This window comes from Mobula hypostoma, chromosome 4 (assembly GCF_963921235.1).
Source record: "Mobula hypostoma chromosome 4, sMobHyp1.1, whole genome shotgun sequence".
Lineage (NCBI taxonomy): Eukaryota > Metazoa > Chordata > Chondrichthyes > Myliobatiformes > Myliobatidae > Mobula > Mobula hypostoma.
Genome location: NC_086100.1, coordinates 23,504,643 through 23,528,681, shown reverse-complemented (window position 1 = coordinate 23,528,681; position 24,039 = coordinate 23,504,643). Strand labels below are relative to the sequence as shown.

At 43.0% G+C, this 24,039-nt stretch overlaps 1 protein-coding gene across 3 annotated transcripts in view; it reads right to left on the bottom strand.

Annotated features, from left to right (window-relative positions):
• plod2 (procollagen-lysine, 2-oxoglutarate 5-dioxygenase 2) overlaps window positions 1–24,039 on the bottom strand; it is a 228,934-nt gene that overhangs the window by 35,637 nt on the left and 169,258 nt on the right. For all 3 annotated transcript variants that reach the window (XM_063045397.1, XM_063045398.1, XM_063045401.1), the window contains exons 11-13: window positions 21,265–21,369; window positions 11,982–12,107; window positions 627–768 (exon numbers count right to left, since the gene is read on the bottom strand). In XM_063045397.1, the coding sequence (XP_062901467.1) occupies window positions 627–768; window positions 11,982–12,107; window positions 21,265–21,369 (373 nt within the window). The remainder of the gene's footprint in view (window positions 1–626; window positions 769–11,981; window positions 12,108–21,264; window positions 21,370–24,039) is intronic.

Genomic DNA, 24,039 nt, shown 5'->3' with positions numbered 1-24,039 from the left:
GGAAGCATTTTGTTTCTTTGAAATGATTTTTTGATGCAGTCAACACTCCCCACTGGCTGACTCAAAAGAAACAGAAAAGCTGGCAAGGTTTACTAGAGTGTTGGTTTAACATTTAACATAATACTGATTGTGTTACAATAAAACTAAAATAAAGGATTTAACAATTATGTTTATTTATGTTAAACAATTAGACTTATCCTAATATGATCTCATTCAAGAAATTAATGAAAGAATATATGGATGTCAATACATATTTACATTACATATGTATGTATATATCCACTTGGATGGAGAATTTGTGATTTTTGGGCATTATAGATTGGGAAGTTTAAACTCAGTGAAACATGGGTTTTGTGGTACCTGCAAAATTCTAATTTAAGAGGCCATTCCACTGCATGATTTATATTGTTACATCATCAAGGACTATTGTTAATTCAGTTAATATATTCATTTAATGAAGTCAAGTTACTATAGTCTCATAATCAGTTTTCTAAGCTTCAAAGACAAAATTACTGCAATTGTAAATAGGGCTTATCCATGATAAATTCTTGGCACAACTAATCTGCAAACACAAATTTAAGAATCCTTTTTTTCCCCCCAAACACAAAACATACTTGGCCACTTACCTGTTCCCTGACATTTCTGCAGAGAGACATATCAGAATCCATCCTGTCCTGATTAAAGTAGTTCTTTTCCTTTAAGTCTGTTCTTAAGGCCTCAGCTTTAATAAGGTACACGTGAGCTATGTATGGGACATTCCACACACCTCTACAAAGAAATGTGAAAAACTCATTACCACTTACCATCAAATGAAATTTATAGTGAGTGTATAGAAAAATTAAAACAGCAATTTAATTGTCCTATATAAAGTTATTTTGTGGAACTTTTCCTTTAGCAGCATGTTCTCGTTATTGCAGACAGGAAAATAGAAATTCCAATGAAAGCACACACACTTGCTGTGAAGAAAACCGGTACCTTGTAATAAGTGTGGGGCTCCTCTCAGCTTATAGACTTTGCTCTGGAGTACTTGTAGCATTAGCTCTAAGAGGCCCCATGACGTGAAAAGCTCAGGCACGTTATTTTACGCTTTCTTAAATACAATGAAATCATTAATTTGCAATGCACTGTAGGGAGTGTGAGTACGGTGAGATATGGGAAATGAGTTTCTAAAACTTGCTACTGTTGGACAAAGTAAGATTACCCTTAATCATTTATTGGATTTGAGTGTTTGCAGTACAGACATTATTTCTTTGCTAAGCTGTCTCTTCAAAGCCAACTATAAACTCTCCCCAGCAAGGCTAAAACCCTTGTAATATCTCCGAGTGTAATTGAGAAGCACATATAGGATGGGATTTAAAGTAGTAATATTCCATCATGGTTGGTTGGACAATATCCCTCATCAGGGACTTTTACGTACTAAGCATGATTCGTTGTTCTTTCTCACATACAGGATCAGTATGGATTTTGCACCATATCAATATGAAAGAAGATCTGAACTTGAAGATACTTAGAGGACAAATCATTTCTTATACTGCAAATGTTAAGAAAAAAGCTAATAAAGAGAGAATTAATTTAGCCAATCAGTTGAAACAATTAGATGAAGAATATGCTTTGACTTCAGATCCTTTTTTATATAAAAAACAGGTTGAAATTAAAACTGAATATGATTTTTTATTAACATACCATATTGAAACTCAACTCCTAAAGGATAAAAGTCAATTTTATATTCATGGTAAATTATTGGCTAACCAAATTAAAACTTCTAGTGCTGAACGACAGATTAAAGAAATTTATAAAGCTCATGGTATTAGGACAACTGATCATCTAGAAATAAATGATACTTTCAGAGAATTTTATTCTAAACTTTATAGTTCTGATCTTCTTAAAGATAATACCATAACGGATAATTTTTTAGACCAAATAAATATCCCTACGCTTTCTGTTGATAACCGAAAACAGTTGGAACAATGTATGTCTCACGAAGAAATAGCCGAGGCTGTACGTTCACTGTATTCAGGGAAAGCTCCAGGCCCTGACGGATTTTCCGGAGAATTTTATAGGGCTTTTTCTTCTTTGCTTATGCCTCATTTATGTTCAGTTTTTTTCAGATTCTTTTAAGTTAGGTAGGTTGCCACAATCTTTTTACGAAGCTTCTATTTCGCTTATCCTTAAAAATAATAAGAACTGGAGGAGTCAAGTTGGTACTGGACCCCAAGAAAGGGAGTCCCTCCGAGATGGATTCTTAGAACAGCATGTACTGGAGCCTACCAGAGAGAACACAATTCTAGATTTAGTGTTGTGCAATGAACTGGATTTGATCAGGGACCTCAAGGTAAAGGAGCCATTAGGAGGTAGTGACCATAATATGATAAGTTTTAATCTACAATTTGAGAGGGAGAAGGGAAACTCGGAAGTGTCAGTATTACAGTTGAACAAACGGAACTATGGTGCTATGAGGGAGGAGCTGGCCAAAGTTCACTGGAACAATACCCTAGCAGGGATGACAGTGGAACAGCAATGGCAAGTGTTTCTGGGAATAATGCGGAAGGTGCAGGATCAGTTCGTTCCAAAGAGGAAGAAAGATCCTAATGGGAGTAAGGGGAGGCCGTGGCTGACAAGGGAAGTAATGGACAGTATAAAAATAAAAGAGAAGAAGTATAACGTAGCAAAGTCCAGTGGGAAGCCGGAGGATTAGGAAACTTTTAAAGAGCAACAGAAGGTAACTAAAAAGACAATACGCGGAGAAAAAATGAGGTACGAAGGTAAATTTGCCAAGAATAGAAAGGAGGATAGTAAAAGCTTCTTTAGGTATGTGAAAAGGAAAAAAAATAGTTGAGACCAAAATTGGGCCCTTGAAGACAGAAGCGGGTGAAGTTATTATGGGGAACAAGGAAATGGCAGACGAGTTGAACAGGTACTTTGGATCTGTCTTCACTAGGGAAGACACAAACAATCTCCCAGATGTAATAGTGGCCAAAGGACCTAGGGTAATGGATGAATTGAAGGAAATTTATATTAGGCAGGAAATGGTGTTGGATAGGCTGTTGGGTCTGAAGGCTGGTAAGTCCCCGGGACCTGATAGTCTGCATCCCAGGGTACTTAAGGAGGTGGCTTTAGAAATCGTGGACGCATTGGTAATCATTTTCCAATGTTCTATAGATTCAGGATCAGTTCCTGTGGATTGGAGGGTGGCTAATGTTGTCCCTCTCTTCAAGAAGGGAGGAAGGGAGAAAACAGGGAATTACAGACCGGTTAGCCTGACGTTGGTGGTGCGAAAGATGCTGGAGTCAATTATAAAAGATGAAATTACGACACATCTGGATAGCATTAACAGGATTGGTCCAAGTCAGCATGGATTTACGAAGGGGAAATCATGCTTGACTAACCTTCTGGAATTTTTTGAGGATGTAACTATGAAAATGGACAAGGAGAGCCAGCGGATGTAGTGTACCTGGACTTTCAGAAAGCCTTTGATAAAATTCCACATAGGAGATTAGTGGGCAAAATTAGGGCACATGGTATTGGGGGCAGAGTACTGATATAGATTGAAAATTGGCTGGCTGACAGAAAACAAAGAGTAGCAATTAACGGGTCCCTTTCGGAATGGCAGGCGGTGACCAGTGGGGTACCACAGGGTTCAGTGCTGGGACCGCAGCTGTTTACAATGTATATTAATGATTTAGATGAGGGAATTAAAAGTAACATTAGCAAATTTGCCGATGACACAAAGCTGGGTGGCAGTGTGAAATGTGAGGAGGATGTTATGAGAATGCAGGGTGACTTGGTCAGGCTGGGTGAGTGGGCAGATGCAGTTTATTGTGGATAAATGTGAGGTTATCCACTTTGGTGGTAAGAACGGGAAGGCAGATTATTACCTAAATAGAGTCAAGTTAGGAAAAGGGGAAGCACAACGAGATCTAGGTGTTCTTGTACATCAGTCACTAAAAGCAAGCATGCAAGTACAGCAGGCAGTGAGGAAAGCTAATGGCATGCTGGCCTTCATAACAAGGGGAATTGAGTATAAGAGCAAAGAGGTCCTTCTGCAGCTGGACAGGGCCCTGGTGAGACCACACCTGGAGTACTGTGTGCAGTTTTGGTCTCCAAATTTGAGGAAGGACATTCTTGCTATTGAGGGAGTGCAGCATAGGTTCACAAGGTTAATTCCCAGGATGGCGGGACTGTCATATGTCGAAAGTTTGGAGCCACTGGGCTTGTATACTCTGGAATTTAGAAGGTTGAGAGGGGATCTTATTGAAACATATAAGATTATTAAGGGATTGGACATGCTGGAAGCAGGAAGCATGTTCCCGTTGATGGGTGAGTCCCGAACCAGAGGCCACAGTTTAAGAATAAGGGGTAGGCCATTTAGAATGGAGTTGAGGAAAAACTTTTTCACCCAGAGAGTGGTGGATATATGGAATGCTCTGCCCCGGAAGGCTGTGGAGGCCAAGTCTCTGGATGCTTTCAAGAAAGAGATGGATAGAGCTCTTAAAGATAGCGGAATCAAAGGTTATGGGGAAGGCAGGAACTGGATACTGATTGTGGATGATCAGCCACGATCACAGTGAATGGCGGTGCTGGCTCAAAGGGCCAAATGGCCTACTCCTGCACCTATTGTCTATTGTCCAACTGAATGTTCTTCATATAGACCAATTTCCTTGCTTAATGTTGATGCTAAAATTCTATCTAAAGTTCTGGCCCGTAGGATGGAAAATACCTTACCATCTATCATTTCTGATGATCAGACTGGTTTTATTAAAAATCGATATTCTTATTTTAATATTTGTCGATTATTAAATGTTACCTATACTCCTTCTAAGGAGATATCAGAGTGTGTGATATCCTTAGACGCTGAGATGGCTTTTGATTGGGTTGAATAGCATTATTTATTTAAAATCTTAGAAAAATTTAATTTTGGGTCCAACTTTATTCAATTGATTAAATTACTGTATTTATCCCCTTTTGCTCCGGTTCTTACTAATTCTCAGAATTCTAAACCATTTAAACTTCAACGTGGACCCAGACAAGGTTGCTCTTTGAGCCCGTTGCTCTTTGACCTGGCTTTAGAACCTTTAGCTATTGCTTTTCGAGAATCTAATGATATCACTGGTATTTTACGGAAGGGTACTATCCACAAATTTTCACTTTATGCAGATGATTTATTGCTTTACATTTCTAATGTCAAAACTTCATTACCTTCTGTGCTTTCTTTACTCTCTAGCTTTAATCAGTTTTCTGGATATAAACTGAACCTACAGAAGATTGAACTTTTTCCTTTGAATAATTTGCTATTAACTGATATTAAACTTCCTTTTGAAATTGTAAGAAACAAATTCACTTATTTGGGTGTAACAATTACTAAGAATTATAAATACCTATTTAAAGAAAATTTTCTTACTTTGTTAAATTATATAAAAAGAACGTTATCAAATTGGTTGCCCCTTTCATCATCATTGATTGGTCGAATTAATTCTATTAAAATGAATGTTTTACCTAAATTTATACACCTCTATTTATCCTCCTAGATATGGAAAAATAAATGTCCTCGATTGAATAAAGTCCATCTCCAGAAAGTTAAAAAGAATGGAGGTTTAGCTTTACCAAATTTTGGGTTTTATTACTGGGCAGCTAATATACAGAATCTCACGCTTTGCTTATACTATATTAATCATGAGGACCGTCCCGGGTCGGTTTCTTTAGAAGCTAACTTGGTTAACAAACTTTCTACTATGTCTCTTTTGGGATCTTCACTTCCTTTATCCTTAAGTAAGATAAATGAAAATGTGGTAGTCAAACATACTTTGAGAATTTGGATACAATTTAGAAAACACTTTGGTTTATTGAGATTTTCCCATTCTAGTCCCATTTTTTAACATTATTTTTTTAAGCCTTCTATGACTGATGTAGTTTTTAAACAATGGGAAGGATTGGCCATTACATGTTTCCAGGATTTGTTTGTGGAGGAAGTCTTTCTTCGTTCGAACAATTGTCAACAAAATATAGTTTATCAAAAACCCGTTTTTTTTTGGTACTTACAAATTAGAGATTTTCTGCGATCTCAATTATATAAATATTTCATAATAGTCCTGATAAGAACGTACTAGATGAAATTTTTAATATGAAATCATTTTGTAGTGCTTCAATATCCAATATTTATGATATGTTGTTGGGAATGAGAAATGATTCTTCAGACAAAATCAAAAGTCTTTGGGAACAAGATTTACAGACTTCAATTTCTGAATAAACTTGGAATAAGATTTTTAAATTGGTTAATACTTCATCGTTATGTGCTCATCATTCCCTCCTACAATTTAAAGTGGTTCATAGGGCTTATATGACCAAGGATAAGTTATCTCGTTTTTATATGGATATATCTCCCTACTGTGATAGGTGTAACAATGGAGAAGCTTCATTTATTCATATGTTTTGAACATGCCCAAGTCTTGGAAAATATTGTAAGGAAGTATTCCAAACTTTTTCTGTACTCTTTAAAGTAAATTTTAAGCCTAATCCTTTGACTGCCCTTTTTGGTGTTGTTAGAAGGAAAGATATCATTTTGAAAACATCTGATTTTCACATTCTGGCTTTTATCTCTCTTATGGCTAGGAGGGCGCTTTGGTTTAAATGGAAGGATGCTATTCCGCCTAATCATGCTCAGTGGTTACGGGATGTTATGGCATGCCTAAACTTAGAAAAGATTCGGTGTTCAATTTCTGAATCTAACCAAGATTTTCAAAATTTGTGGGGGCCGTTTTTAAATTATTTTCATAATCTTTGACTTTAATGTACAGAAGTTGGCTAATAGCATATTGTTGCAGCTCACTCACGCGGCAAGTGAACCGGCTCCAGCAGTCGCGGGCAAGTCTGTAGCCAGCGGCAACCGAGGGGGCTCTGAGTACGGGGCAGACCTCAGCCTGGTAGCCGACGTCACTTCTGCCCACAGAGAGCGGGGGAAGCTGGGAGCGGGCACTTAAGCACGCGCGGATTGAAACAGTAAACAGTTCAACCAGACCCTGCTCAACTGAGTGTGTTCCTTTCACTCATTCCGTATCAGCGTGACTACATTGGTGACCCCGACGGTCCAACGGCATTTGGACCCAGCATGAATGACTCAGCTCTGCAGAATGCAGTTTCCCTTAAACTGCCAACCTTCTGGACCACTCAACCCCTGGTCTGGTTCGAGCAAGCAGAGGCCCAGTTCCAGGTCAGGCAAATTGTCTCAGACACCACCAGGTATTACTATGTGGTGGGCGCCCTTGACCAGGAGACAGTGGGGTGCGTAATCGACTTTTTGCATCAGCCCCCGGCAACAGACAGGTACGAGGCACTCAAGGCCCTGTTAATCCGCACATTTGGCCTCTCCCGCCATGAACGGGCTGCGCGGTTACTGCATATGGATGGCCTGGGCGACCGCGCGCCATCAGCCCTGATGAGTGACATGCTAGCACTGGCAGATGGCCATAAGCTTTGCCTGCTTTTTGAACAGATCTTCTTGGAGCAAATGCCAGAAGACATCTGCCTCCTGCTTGCAGATGAAGACTTCAGAGACCCGCACAGGGTGGCTCAAAATTAGTGCTGCGGCACGGCCGAAAGTCCAGCCTTCCCGCACCCCAGCAGTGGAACACGTAACATCCACACCAAGAGACGGCACCACTTCTGAGACTTGGTGTTTTTATCATCAAAGGTGGGGTTCCGGGGCCTGCCGCTGCCAACCGCCATGCTCGTTCCAGGAAAACGCCAGGACCAGCCGTCGCTGATGGCTACGGCGGCTGGTCACCGTGATAGCCTCCTCTACGTTTCGGACAAGCACTCTGGCGTAGATTCCTGGTGGACACGGGGGCGGAAATCAGTGTCCTACCCCCCTCGAGCCACGGTACCCAAACTAGAAGAACAGGACTGGAACTTACGGCAGCCAACAGCAGCACCATCCGCATCTACGGCACAAGAACCATCCCCTTGCAGTTCTGTTCCAGCCGCTTTACATGGACATTTACGCTGGCCGCAGTATCACAGCCATTGCTGGGTGAGAACTTCCTCTGTGCGCACTGCCTGCTCATGGATTTGAAGGGATGATGATTGTCGATGCGAAGACGTTCCAGACTCTCTCCCTCGGTGAGGCCAGGTTACCAGCCCCGCACCTGGACCCCGCCACTTATTCTGACGAGTTCGCCAGAGTGTTATCGGAGTTCCCAACTATCATCACGCCGCAGTTTTCCTCAACAGACCCCAAGCACGGCGTGATGCACCACATCCCCACACAGGGACCTCCCCTTCATGTCCGGGCCCGCAGGCTACCGCCCGACAAGCTCCACCTCGCGAAAGAGGAATTCCAGAAGATGGAGGAGATGGGGATTGTGTGGCGTTCTGACAGCCCGTGGGCCTCCCCACTCCATATGGTGCCCAAGTCCGCGGGAGGGTGGTGACCATGCGGCGACTATCGGAGGCTGAACGACGCCACCATGTCCGATCGCTATCCGGTACTGCACATCCAGGACTTTACGGCCAACCCGCACGGGGCGCGCACCTTTTCGAAGATTGACCTGGTCCGAGGGTATCATCAGATCCCAGTCCACCCGGACGATGTACCCAAGACGGCCCTCATTACCCCCTTTGGCCTGTTCGAGTTCCTCAGGATGCCGTTCGGGCTCAAAAACGCGGCGCAGATGTTCCAGCGCCTGATGGACACAGTAGGGCGAGATTTGGACATCCTGCTCATCTACCTGGATGACATACTTATCGCCAGCCGCTCCCGCCAGGAACATCTAGCACATCTAACCCTGCTCTGCCACTGCCTAAGCAACTACGGCCTGGCTATCAACCCCACCAAGTGCCAGTTCGGCCTACCGCCATCGACTTCTTGGGACACCGGATTGACCGCCATGGAGCTGTGCCCCTGCCGGCAAAAGTTGAAGCCATCCGCCAATTCGCCAGACCCAGCCTTGTTAAAGGCCTGCAGGAATTTGTTGGGATGGTTAACCTTTATCACCGTTTCCTGGCCTCAGCGGCCTGGAGCATGCAGCCCCTTTTCGGCTTGATGTCTGGCAAGGTCAAAGAGGTCACCTGGACAGAGGAGGCGACGGCAGCTTTTGAACAAGCCAAAAACATACTAACAAACACCACGCTCCGGGTCAACTGTCAGGTCGACGTCCGCACTGCCCTCACTGGGGATGCCTCCAACATGACAGTTGGCGGCGTGCTCGAGCAGCTCATCGAAGGCCAGTGGAAGCCGCTCGCTTTTTTCAACCAGCACCTACGATCCCCGGAACTTAAGTACAGCGCTTTTGACAGGGAGTTGCTGGTCCTGTACTTTGCCATCCGGCACTTCAGGTATTTCCTGGAAGGGAGGGAGTTCACGGTCTTCACAGACCACAAGCCCCTCACTTTCGCATTTGCCAAAGTGTCGGACCCGTGGTCGGGCCGCCAGCCACGCCACCTGTCGTACATCTCAGAGTTTACTACCACGATCAAGCACATCTCCGGGAAGAACAACATGGTGGCAGACGTGCTGTCATGAACCTCCGTTCCAATCAGTGCACTCTCTGTCTCTGGGGATGGGTTATGCGGTGTTAGCAGTCTCAGGGCTCCGCCTCGAAGAAATACCCATTGGGCCCCGAAGGTAATGAGCTCCTTTGCAATGTGTCCACCAGGCAACCTCAGCCCATTGTCCCGACCACTTGCAGGCGCCGTGCTTTCGACACCTTGCACGGTTTAGCCCACCCTTCCATCCGGGCGACCATCCAGCTGAATGCAGACAGGTTTGTGTGGCACGGCCTACGCAAGCAGGTCGGGCACTGGGCCAGGACATGCACGCACTGTTAAACCTCCAAAATCCAGAGGTATGTGAGGGCCCCACTGCAACCCTCCCAGCCGACACATAGGAGGTTTGAACATGTCTACGTGGACATTGTCAGCCCACTGCCGGTTTTGAGAGGAGTGAGATACCTGTTCACCATGGTAGACAGGTTCACGAGGTGGCCGGAAGCTATCTCACTCGCTGACACGGCCACGGAGATATGCGCCAGAGCCCTGATTACCACCTGGGTGGCACGGTTCGGACTCCCAGCCCATGTCACTTCAGACAGGAGTGCGCTGATCACAATGGCTTTGTGGTCTGCACTGGCACAACTCCTCAGAACCCAGCTCCACCAAATGGCTGCTTACCACTCGCAGTCCAACGGCCTGGTGGAACGTTTCCACAGGTACTTGAAGTCAGCCCTGATGGCACGCCTCCGAGGGCCAGACTGGGTGGATGAACTCCCCTGGGTGCTGCTTGGCATCCGTATGGCACCCAAGGAGGACCTGGCTGCATCATCAGCCGAACTGGTTTACGGTGCCTTGCTCACAATTCCCAGTGAGTTTGTGCCAGCACCCCGTGGCCAGGAGGACACACCTACAGTGGTCCTAACTAAACTCCGGGAGCAGCTTGGAACACTTGCCCCAGTCCCCGACGTCCCATCATGGAACAACATCCCCTTTTGTGCCCAAGGACCTACAACAGAGCACAGACTACCCCTGCAGTGACCATACGAGAGACCCTACAAGGTGGTGCGCCATAATGGAACGACCTGCGCTCTCGACGTCGGCGGACGTGAAGAGACTTTTACCATTGACCGTCTCAAACCGGCACATCTAGACCTTGAACGCCTGGTTGTGGTGCCACTCCCGCGACGACAAGGCCAGCCACCTAAAAGAACTGACAGTGTGCAGGCTGTGGGCTCTGCACCTCCTAACACCGGTTCTGGGGGAGGGACATATGGTGGCTCATCCACGCGGCAAGCGAACCGGCTCCAGCAGTCGCGGGCGAGTCCGCAGCCAGCGGCAACCGAGGGGGCTCTGAGTGCGGGGCAGACCTCAGCCCAGAAGCCGACATCACTTCCGCCCCGCAAAGAGCGGGGGATGCTGGGAGCGGGCACTTAAGCGCGCGCGGATTGAAACTACTAGTAAACAGTTCAACCAGACACTGCTCGACTCAGTGTGTTGCTTTCACTCGTTGCGTATCAGCGCGACCACAATATTTTATTATCTGATAAGTTTTTTTTTCTTTTTTTTCCCAAACAGCTTCAAGTGTGGTAGTGGGTGTAGATCTTTTTTTTAATAAAATTGCTTATATTCTAATATATGAATTAATCTAATCTATATGAATATAGAGAATAGAGTTCGGTAATGTGCTTCAATATACCGTATTCGGTATTATTATATTTTTTCTTTTGTTTTATAATATATGTTCTCTTGGACTCTGTATTCTTCTATATAAAAATCAATAAAAATATTGGAAAAAGAAAGAAGGAAGATACTTCCTAATGTGATGGACCTTATGGAAACTACTTGATACAGTTTCGCAAACAACTCAATGCACTTGTGGTAGAGTTCAGAACTTTTATCTGTTGAAACAAATGAGCTTTCATATTTTTCTACCAATATGTACCAAGTCAAGCTGTGGACAATCACTTCCATTTAGCTTTTGTAATCATGCCACCCTGTCAGATGCTTCTTGGACCAATTTTCTGAAGTTTCTCTTGTCAAATCTCTTCATGTAGAGTACCGTGCAAGAGTATTGGGCACTTACATACTGTATAGCTGGAATGCCGAAGACTTTTGCACAGTGCGGTAGTAATTTTACTTATTGCAATGCACTGCTGCTGCAAAAGGAAAATAAATTTCATGACATATGTGTGTGATGATAAACCTGATTCTGATATGGGTCTCTATTGTGGACTGAGAGAGGGGAGGGAGCAGGAAGCACCAGATAGGCATTCTATCATGATCAATAAACCAATTGTTTGGAATCAAATGACCTTCCTTGGTGTCTCAGGGCTGGATGTGTCTGCCCCTGCCCCAGCACTCCTTCTCTGCCACCTGCCCTGCACCCCTTCCGCAGTGTCTCACCCTTGCCCATTCCCAACATCTTTTGCTCCTGCCAATTAAGAGTGTGCAACATTACAGATACTTCAAGGTGAGGGATGGAAATCAATAAAACTCACACTCTGTTTCCTTCGACAATATCAACGTAATCCTCAGAGCGTGCGTAGAAGCCATCAGGACTCAGAGCACCCCAGAAATTGGACCATAACCTTTTGTACTGGCTAACCATTGGTGCAATTATCTTCCTGTTGGGATTAGACACATTATGCATTTTGTTAATAAAAAGTTCTTTTTGTCTGTTTTCATATTCTGTTTTATAATTAAAAAAACTGACAAGAAATATGTTAATGAGATTGTGTTAAAATACATTCATTGAGGTTTATTTTAAATAATGGTCTAAATGTTACAATTGGTGAGTAAGCAGAATAATCCCATCACAGTTATGGAGCAGACTGCTATGTGAAAATGCTTCAATGCTCAAAAATGTTCAGTGTCAGCTTTCCAACAGTACTACCCCGATCACTGGAGTTAAAAGATCATGGATTTAAGCTCTGCTCTAGACGTGTGCAGCTATTATCCACACTATGGCTTGACTACAGCTGACATGCCATTCTGGGGGACCAGACAATAATGTAGGCTGTAACAGATTACAGAAGGCAAAGGTTCCAAGTCAACACGCACAAAATGCTGGAGGAACTCAGCAGGTCAGGCAGCATCTATGGGAAAGAGTGAACAGTCGACGTTTTGGGCTGAGACCCTTCTTCAGGACTGAGAAGGAAGGGGGAAAGCGCCAGAATAAAAAGATGGGGAAGAGAGACGAGCTGCAAGGTGATAGGTGAAGCCAGGTGGATGGGACAGGTAAAGGGCTGGACAAGAAAGAATCTGATAAGAGAGGGGAGTGGACAATATGAGGAAGGGAAGGATGAGGGGATCCAGGGGAAGTAAAAGGCAGGTGTGAAGTAATAAAAGGTCGGAGTGGGGAAAAGAGGTGGTGGATGTCAGAGGAGGTACCATGTCATGAGTCATGAAATAGTAGCCTCAATGCCCTTGCTAAAACTCTGTGGTTCCTCTGATAACTTCATTAATGACTACTGTATAGGTGGGGGAGGAAGGGGGGGAGGAAGAGGGAGGGAGAGTGGGGGAGGAAGGGGGGGAGGAAGGGGTGAGGAAGAGGGAGGGAGAGTGGGGGAGGAAGGGGGGAGGAAGAGGGAGGGAGAGTGGGGGAGGAAGAGGGACTCATCTTTGATCCTGAGGGAATGTCCAAGGTGGTTTTAAATCAAGTGTAGACTGGGTACATAGAGAAACAGCTCCGTTTCTTAAAATGGGCCAAGAACCAAGAATGATGACAAAACCACCAAAAAATTCCAAGGCAAAACCATTTTTACTAAAGAAAATTGGCTGAAATATGCAGGTATGAATGCACTGCTAGGGAGGCATGTTCAATTTAGCCTTCAAAAGGGAGGTGGATCTATATATAAAAGGGCGATTAAGAGAGGGTGGAAAAGTGAGACTAAACAGGGTTGCTCAAAGATAAATCCATCATGTACTCAATGGGCAGAATGGCCTCCTTCCATGCTGCAACCAATCTATGAAAAATGCTAGATAAATGTTTATGATCTTCTACAATCACAAGTATGTCAATACACCTCAATACACACACACATATCATTAGTTCCTCTTACACTTCTCCAACAGATTTTATTTTGAAAAACCTTAGCACAATTTCCTGCATCAGAAAGAAATTGTATGAATGTATTTAGATGGCGCTGCTTTGGTATTAAATTGCACTAAGTCCTGGAAAAACAATGGAAACCTGCTGATAATCAGTCCTCAGTGTAGATGGAAGAGCTGGAATAAGCCTGAGTCAGTCAGCTTTGGGGCCTCACACAGGAATCTGCACAGTGGTTAACTTCCACATTTTTTTGATATCTACAAGCTTTAGTCTGACTAATTCAAAACAGCTTATAGACAAGCCACTGTGGTAAATCCAATTCAATAGCCAACATTCTGCTTTAAACATTATGTTTTTACAATGAAAGCTTATTGTATCTCTAGTAGTTTAAATTAAATCAACATGGAAATTCCAAAACCAAAACCCTGAACAGGCTGGAACTTTAAAGTAAAGGAAGAACTTGCTAGAAATACTCGGCAGGTCAAACAGCAGCCGCGGAGAGAGAAAAGCTGTAACATTTCAGTTTTTTTTAAGATACAAAGTTCAAAAAGTTCAAAGCAAATTTATTATCGAAGTATATATGTCATCATATACAACCCTGAGAATCCTTTTCTTCCAAGCGTACTTAATAAAATCAATAACCATAATAGAGTCAATGAAGGACTGCACCCAACTGGGCAGACAACCAGTGTGCAGAAGACAACAACCTGTGCAAATACAAAAGAAAAAAAAAGAAATAATAATAATAATAATAACAAATAAATAGATAGATAGATAGATAAATATTAAGAATATGAGATGAAGAGTCCTTGAAAGTGAGTCCATATGTTCTTGGAACACTTCAGTGATGGGACAAGTAATGTTGAGTGAAGTTATCCCCTCTGGTTCCAGATTCTTGATAGTTGGGGGGTGACAATTGTTCCTGCATCAGGTGAAGTGGGTCCTGAAAATCCTGTACTTTCTTGCTGATAGCAGCAATGAGAGATGCCCTGGGTGGTGGGGATCCCTGGTGATGGATGCTGCTTTCCTGTGACAATACTCCGCGTAGAAGTGCTCAATGGTGGGGAGGGCTTTACCTAAGATGGACTGGGCCATATCTAATACTTTTTGTAGGAATTTTCATTCATGGGCATAAGTGTTTCCATAAGAGGCTGTAGTTCAACCAGTCAATATACTCTCCAACACACAACTATAGAAGTCCGTTGAAGTTTTAGATGTCATGCTGAATCTTTGCAAACTTCTAAGGAAGTAGAGGCACTGCCGTGCTTTCTTCATAATTACGTGCTGTGCCCACACCAGTAGAGTAAGTATGTTAACAGCTTCTTACAGGCTAATGAGCTCATGCAGACCAACTATACTCATGTAACCAATTAAACTCCATCTTTGGAATATGGGTTGAAACCAGAGCACCCGGAGAAAACGTAGGTCACGGGGACGTCCAAACTACTTACATTCACTGACAGAATTGCACCCGGGTTGTTGGCACTGTAATCCCTCTGCTACTGTGTCTCCCCCGGTGACCTTTCGCCAGAACTGGGAGAAGTTAGAAAAGTTGCAAAAGTTCCAGACAACCTTCATGAAGCTCTCAGTCAGTACCACGGAGCCAACCAGTTTCTTCTGGCCTCCTCCCTGTCACAGACCATTTGTTCGCTTCACCTCACCTTGTTAAATTCCTTGATGGCCTTTTTCCCAGGGAAGGGAACCAACAATTAGAGGGTATAGGTTTAAGGTGAGGTCTGATAGTTTTAAAAGGAAACTGAGGATGCTGTTAGTGTGGAATGAGCAGTTAGTGTAGGTGGTTAAGGCAAGAACAATACATTTAAAAGATGTTTGGCTAAGTATATGGAGAAATTTAGAAGTACATAGGCCAAACATGGTGAAATGGGACTTCTTTTGGTGAGCACCCTGGTCAGCATGGATGATTGGGCCAAAGGACCTGTTTCTCTGATGCATTACTCTGTGACTCCATGCCAAAGTGAACTCCATGAACATCTCCTAATCAAAACCCTGATGTTCAAGCTCATGTCTTCAGGATTACACTGCCTGAGGCCTAATTGCTGCTGGGGCCTTGCTCTGTGACTGCCTCTGGGAGCCCAGTAGGATTGCCAACTGTCCCGTATTTTCCGGGACATCCTGTATATTGGACTAAATTGGCTTGTCCCGTATGGGACCCCCTTGTCCCGTATTTCCCCCGCTAAGGTAGGGCGTTCCTATGAAACCGTTCATAAGCCAAAATGGCGTAAAGCAAAGAAGCAATCACCATTAAATTACCTGGAAAAAAATTTTTAAGAGTTCAGACCCAAAAAATAATTTACCAAATCATACCAAATAACACATAAAACCTAAAATAACACTAACATATAGTAAAAGCAGGAATGATAGGATAAATACACAGCCTATATAAAGTAGAAATAATGTATGTACAATGTAGTTTCACTTAACAAAATCAGGAAGATAAAGCCAAAACCGATTTGTAGAAAAAAATCGTACACGCATGAACACACAAGTGCCCGCGCAAGGCTTCATGATCATGGTAGTCTTTCTCGGGGTAAACAGAAGTGTCCCGTATTTGACTGCTACTTTTGTCCCTTATTTGGGAGTGAGAAAGTTGGCAACCCTAGAGCTCAGAGACCCAATGAGATTTTGTACTGGACAAGTATAGATACAGTTTAACAATATCTATTATTTTGACAATGTCTATCCTAATCTCGGTTTATATTGGAACTGATATATATATATTTGTGATAATTCTCCTCTTGATTGCATTTATGCTCCTTTTAAATCAATAAAAAGATTAGTAAAGAAAGAAAAGTAACAGGATTGTTATCATGGGTGACTTTAACTTCCCTAATATTGATTGGCACTTGATTAGTTCCAATGGCTTAGACAGGGCAGAGTTTGTTAAGTGTGTCCAGGACGGACTCCTGTCACAGTATGTTGACAGGCCAACCAGGGAGAATGCATACTAGATCTAGTATTAGGTAACAAACTGGGTCAGGTTACAGATTTCTCAGTGGGTGAGCATCTGGGGGACAGTGACCACGGCTCCCTGGCCTTTAGCAATATCGTGGAAAAGAATAGAATCAGAGGGGCCAGGAAATTTTTTAATTGGGGAAGGGCCAATTATGAGGATATAAGGCTAGAACTTGCGGGTGTGAATTGGGATGATGTTTTTGCAGGGAAATGTAGGATGGACATGTGGTCGATGATTAGGGACCTCTTGCAGGATGTTAGGGATAAATTTGTTCCGGTGAGGAAGATAAAGAATGGTAGGGTGAATGAACCATGGGTGACAAGTGAGGTGGAAAATCTAGTCAGGTGGAAGAAGGCAGCATACATGAGGTTTCGAAAGCAAGGATCAGATAGGTCTATTGAAGAATATAGGGTAGCAGGAAAGGAGCTTAAGAAGGGGCTGAGGAGAGCAAGGAGGGGGCATGAGAAGGCCTTGGTAAGTAGGGTAAAGGAAAACCCCAAGGCATTCTTCAATTATGTGAAGAACAAAAGGATGACAGGAGTGAAGGTAGGACCAATTAGAAATAAAGGTGGGAAGATGTGCCTGGCGGCTGTGGAAGTGAGCGAGGTCCTCAATGAATACTTCTCTTTGGTATTCACCAATAAGAGGGAACTTGAAGGTGAGGACAATATGAGTGAGGTTAATGTTCTGGAGCATGTTGATATTAAGGGAGAGGAGGTGTTGGAGTTGTTAAAATACATTAGGATGGATAAGTCGCTGGGGCCTGACGGAATATTCCCCAGGCTGCTCCACGAGGCGAGGGAAGAGATTGCTGAGCCTCTGGCTAGGATCTTTATGTCCTCGTTGTCCACAGATATGGTACCGGAGGATTGGAGGGTGGCGAGTGTTGCTCCCTTGTTCAAAAAAGTTAGTAGGGATCATTCGGGTAATTATAGACCATGAGCCTTACGTCTGTGGTGGGAAAACTGTTGGAAAAGATTCTTAGAGATAGAATCTATAGGCATTTAGAGAATCATGGTCTGATCAGGGACAGTCAGCATGGCTTTGTGAAGGGCAGATCGTGTCTAACAAGCCTGATAGAGTTCTTTGAGGAGGTGACCAGGCATATAGATGAGGGTAGTGCAGTGGATGTGATCTATATGGATTTTAGTAAGGCATTTGACAAGGTTCCACACGGTAGGCTTATTCAGAAAGTTAGAAGGCATGGGATCCAGGGAAGTTTGGCCAGGTGGATTCAGAATTGGCTTGCCTGCAGAAGGCAGAGAGTGGTGGTGGAGGGAGTACATTCAGATTGAAGGATTGTGACTAGTGGTGTCCCACAAGGATCAGTTCTGGGAGCTCTACTTTTCGTGATTTTTATTAGCGACCTGGATGTGGGGGTAGAAGGGTGAGTTGGCAAGTTTGCAGATGACACAAAGGTTGGTGGTGTTGTGGATAGTGTAGAGGATTGTCAAAGATTGCAGAGAGACATTGATAGGATGCAGAAGTGGGGTGAGAAGTGGCAGATGGAGTTCAACCCAGAGAGATGTGAGGTGATACACTTTGGAAGGACAAACTCCAAGGCAGAGTACAAAGTAAATGGCAGGATACTTGGTAGTGTGGAGGAGCAGAGGGATCTCGGGGTACATGTCCACAGATCCCTGAAAGTTGACTCACAGGTGGATAGGGTAGTTAAAAAATCTTATGGGGTGTTAGCTTTCATAAGTCGAGGGATAGAGTTTAAGAGTCGTGAGGTAATGATGCAGCTCTACAAAACTCTGGTTAGGCCACACTTGGAGTACTATGTCCAGTTCTGGTCGCCTCACTATAGGAAGGATGTGGAAGCATTGGAAAGGGTACAGAGGAAATTTACCAGGATGCTGCCTGGTTTAGAGAGTATGCATTTATGATCAGAGATTAAGGGAGCTAGGGCTTTACTCTTTGGAGAGAAAGAGGATGAGAGGAGACATGATAGAGGTATACAAGATATTAAGAGGAATAGATAGAGTGGATAGCCAGCGCCTCTTCCCCAGGGCACCACTGCTCAATACAAGAAGACATGGCTTTAAGGTAAGGGGTGGGAAGTTCAAGGGGGATATTAGAGGAAGGGTTTTTACTCAGAGAGTGGTTGATGCATGGAATGCACTGCCTGAGTCAGTGGTGGAGGCAGAGACACTAGTGAAGTTTAAGAGACTACTAGACAGGTATATGGAGGAATTTAAGGTAGAGGTCATATGGGAGGCAGGGTTTAAGGGTTGGCACAACATTGTGGGCCGAAGGGCCTGTACTGTTCTATGTTGTGTAAGGTACAGGAGCAGAATTAGCCCACTTTGCCCATTGCTCCACTATGGCTGACCTTTTTTTTCCCTCTCATCCCCAATCTCTTGTCTTCCCCGTATCCCTTCATGCCCTGATTAATGAAGAATCTATAAAACTCTGCCTTAAATAAATCCAATAACTTCACCTCCACAGCTGTCTGTGGCAACAAATTCCACAGATTCACCACTCTCCAGCTGAAGAAATCCTTCATCTCCATTCTAAAAGGATGCCCCTCTATTTTGAGGCTGTCTTCCCCCACCCATAGGAAACATCCTCTCCCCATCCACTCTATCAAGGCCTTTCAACATTCGCTAGGTTTCAATGAGGTCGCCCCTTTCTTCTGAATTCCAGTGAGTCGCAGCTTAGAACCATCAAACGCTCCTCATGTGACAAGCCTTTCAATTTTCAGAATCATTTTTGTGAACCTCCTTTGAACCCTCCCCAGTGTCAGCACATCCTTTCTTAGACAAGGGGCCCAAAAGGCACTATAGTAGCATTATGATAACTGCTATGTCATTGGCACAATCTATTCAATGGAGACACAAGAAACAGCAGATGCTGCAATCCAGAGCAACCATCTGTAGGAACTTGGTGGGTCAAGCAGCATTTATGGAGGGAAGAAACTGTTGACGTTTGTGGTTGAAACCCTTTATCAAGATCCTAATTCAATTCCAGTTACCTAAGCATGCAGGAAGGCAAGCAGTGGCAACATTCTCTATCTTGGTCTAAGGTAATGGTGAAGGTTGAACAGTTCCCCCATTTATCCTGCAGGTTAACTCTACTAGACCAGTGGGTATAGTGGAAATGAAGTACAGAACTGCAGTGCGGAGAATGGTTGAAATTTGAGGCTTGATCCCAATCTATGTTGGGATTGAAAAAATACACCATTTTTTCTCTTGTTTAGTGGAGTTAAAAGCTTCTTAGGAGGTTAAATAAGGTCATAATTATGTTGTTCTTTTGCTTTTCAAGGACAGAATCTGCACTGCTGTTCTTGAAGGTTTTTTTCCCACAACTGCGAGGACACTACCATAAAGGCAAGAGCCTTGGGAGAGAAGCTCTTTAATCTTCTCTGAACAGAGCACTGGCTGCTGTTTCTTTTTTGGCAAGGTGGCATCAGGGATACTTGGGCCAGGGCTGATCCTGACATCATTGAAATATGACTGTAGGAGCCATGCATCTGTGTTCTATCCACACTGTATTCTCTGTTGCATGTTGCTGTTCTGGTTAACAACAGATGGTGAAACCTGGTCATATTACGATCAAGGAACATGTCTGTAGCCTCGATATTGAACTTTTTGCTGTTGGACTCCGGCCATATTATTTGTCAAGGGAAATCTCACATGCAATTGTGGTTGTTATGTACATCCCTCCCTCTGCCAACCTGATGTCAGCGTGTAACATCATTTACACCATTGGGAACAGGAGTACATTCAACCAGAGACTCATTCCATCGGGATGCAGGACTGAGTGTCATGGGAAGTCATTCCTGCCTGTGGCCATCAAACTTTGCAGCTCCTCCCTTGGAGGGTCAGACAGCCTGGGCCAATGGGCTGGTCCTGGACTTATTTTCCTCTGGCATGGTTTACATATTATTATTTGATTGTTTGTGGTTTTGTATTGCTATGTGTGTACTCTGTTCATGGTTGGTGCAGCTGTAATGAAACCCAATTTCCCTCAGGATCAATAAAGTAGGTCTATCTATCTATGTTTATTGTGTTTATTATGGTAAAAAGTCACGTGGGGGTAAAAGTCAAGGGTTTAGTTACATATTCATGCTCTGATTTGGACGGTTTCAAGATGAGGGCCACCAGGTATGATAGCTTTTGTGGACATTTAATTTTGTTTAACTTTGCTTAATTACGTTTGAAACCACTTAACTCAACTTCGTTTAATTCCGTTTAAGTACATTGTTAGTTTTAGTTTCCTCGCTTTTTCGTTACTAATAAAGGATCAAATACATTTCTTCAACGTTTTGAACTTTGGAAATAATTCAGAAAATATGCATCTCGGGTGGTTGACTGACTTGTTGTCTAATCTTGGCAATCCATTTGCCACTGTTTCGTCACCATAAGAGGAGACATCGTCAGTGCGCTGTTAATAGTGGAGCCCTTGTGTAGGGTTGAAACCTTTGCAAATGAATTACCCAAGATTGGAGTTTTGAACATTATTATTGGATTGGATCGGAGGGCACATTATACAACAGCCTGATTTGTTCAAGTAGCTGCTACAGTAACCACAGAGTCTCTGGACATTCACCATCTTTTAATTGCCAGCACCAGTTTTAACTAATGGGTAAGTCACAAAAGTTTGATTTCAATAACTGCTTGAGCCCAACTTCATAAAACTTCACTTTCTTTTTTTTAAGTTTGGATATGAGGATTTTCTCCCATGTTCATTCACCAGATTCAAGAGGAGAGTCAATCATCAGTCAATACATGCACCTTTGTTAACTCTTTACCTGTTTTGCTGAATTAAAAGTTTGAGGGTGTTTGGGTTTGTCAGTACAACATCTGAATCAAGGTTGAAGTAATAATCACATCTGGGATCCATCCGACAGTAGTCCCTGAATAAAGAAAAGGCAGAGGAAGGTAAATTACACTTTCCACAGAAATGGAATGTTGACATCTTTATAATCACAATCTTCATCTCAGAAATAATCACAAAGCTCTTCTCTTTAGTTCAGGATTTGTTGCTGCCATATCAAGTTATTTTGGCAAGTTTAAAAATAGGAACAAAATTACATGCCTCCAAAAATAATACAGAAGGAGAATTTGCTCAATTTGATAGCTTGCATTTTTATCAACTGAAGAACATAATTGTTTTTTTTTAAAAATGTAACACTTTCTTCCTGGCAGCTGATTTACACTGCAGGCTATTCACCCCAGCTAGTAACTAGCCTCTCTATCAGGCTCACTGCTGCACTGTAAAGAGAGAAAAGGAAGTATAAGGGTTCCTGAGTAGTAATCTCAATGGCTTCTCATGTTCATTGATCAGTTTTGAATTTACATTACTTCACGTCTGATTTTGGGCATTTGGATTTGTAAACCCTGAGTGATGCAGTCTTTCTGGTGATGAGAATGTAGCCATGTAAGGCAATGGTAACTTCTCCTGGGGCGTTACACCTATTAAATGACTGCCATAGAGGACAGGCAATTCAAGTTATAAAATTTAAGTAAAATATTTAAAGGCATGCTAGAGTTATAAATTTTATGATTTAGCAGACACAAGAGATTAGGAATTCAGTAATCTGGAACTACAAACAAGACACTGGAGGAACTCAGTAGCAGTTCTGTGAAGGGATTTGACACGAAATGCCCACTGCCCATTTTCCTCCACAGATGCTGCCTGATCTATTTGATGACTCCTCATGCATCTTGCTTTTGCATAACTTGCCAGGTTTGCATCTGCTTTCCCTTTCACTTTGTGTCTTAGTAATCTTGGAAACTTTAAATCCTTCAGTCAGAGGGCAAAATAGGCTCCCAGCACAAATCATGGCCCACCCAAACTAGCCAGGAATTATTCAGGTCAGGATCTGAGTAGAGTCAGAGTCATAGAGTGGTACAGCATGGATACAGGCCCTTCCAATGAGACCCTACCAACCAGATGGGTACTTGATAGCCAGTATGTACACAGTGGGCAGAAGGGCCTGTCTCCATGACATATGGCCATGATTTGAGCAAGAATGATCTTGACTGCTATTCTCGGATGCCCGCCAATCAACATGTTAAAGCTGGTCTCGGGCAGACCTTATGATTAGCAAGGCTTTTCAAGAAAAGGGAATGGACAGAAAGTGTGAAAGAGTGTGGACAGAGAGTGAATGGAGTGGGGGGGGGGTAGGAGAGAATACTATAATACAAAGTCTCCCAACAGTGCACAGGAGGCGGTAATGCTGTATTTCATAGCCTCATTGCACCTTGTACCTGGGACCATACTGTAGTCTATAAGGAAGAGTTCATCTTCCAGCCTTTCAGCACAGGTTTGTGCAGGCAGGTTGTCACTGTTACAGAATGGTTTTGACAGCTTGAGAAAACCTTCCCCTTTGCTCACTGGGCCATCTAAGCTGGCCATCAATTGCAACTAATTGATGAACTTGCAGTGTAGTTTGGAGCTTGTCAAAAACTGAAATCCTGTTAAATTTGAAGAGGAGATAGGCAGATTTCTTCATGGATCAGGAAGTGGAGAGCTATCAGGGACAAAACAGATGACACCTGGAGCATATCACTCATGATCAGATTGAATGGTGGGTTAGGCTTCAGGGGCCAAATTGCCTACCCCTACCCTTATTATGTTCTTAATTAAAAATGGAACAAATACATTATAAATGCATGCATGCACTTACGTAAACTGACTAAAGTATAATTACAACACTGAAAATAACATAATTAGTAAATTATAACTCCAGGTAATTTTCTTTTGAGAGATGATATCTTTTATGCATGTGGGGTTACTGTCTGTGCTGCACGTTTACACTGGTGAATATTCATTGAGTAGATTCCCAAGATCTAATACTGGAAAGTCCAGGAAGATTTGCACTACAGCAGTTGTCAGCCATAGCCAGGTGGTAGATGATGCCATCAATTTTAGTCCTGTCAATTTTGCTGGAAAGTGGGACTTCCTATAACCAGCAGAGCCAGATTAAACATTGGTACTGGAACTAATATTCTCTTTGTTCCATGAGTCCCTCCACAATCTTTGGTGCAAACTATTGCTAATTTCTTTCTCTGGCATTTTTGTCAAAGTCTGTAACCTGAAACTGTTTCTCTTTCCATGTGGCTTATTATGGTTTGTGGGTTTTTATTTCTCACATCCCTGACAAATACATTGGATGGGTGTTGCACTGTATACATTTGTTCTGCACAGATTTCCAACTTTCAATCCAAATAAATCATATAAAATTCTCACAAATATACACTTTAAAAAATGTCAGATGAGAAATGTGTTCGGGATACAAAAAAATAAAATGAGTGCAGGTCGAAAATTATGCCAGGATTTCTGTGACTCGAATTATAAATGTTCAAAACGTTATTATTTTGTTACCATGTGTAATTTCTAAACTGATGGTTAAATATAAAATAACTTAAGTGATTTACTTCAAGGGAACGAGCAATAATATTCCACAGTTCATACCCTCTCCAGCATGGAAACTGCGAGTTAGCTGAATAGAAACTTTTGGAATTACTGAGGTGATAAGACGGTGATTGTAGCAGAGAGCTAAATTGTAATGTAACTTATG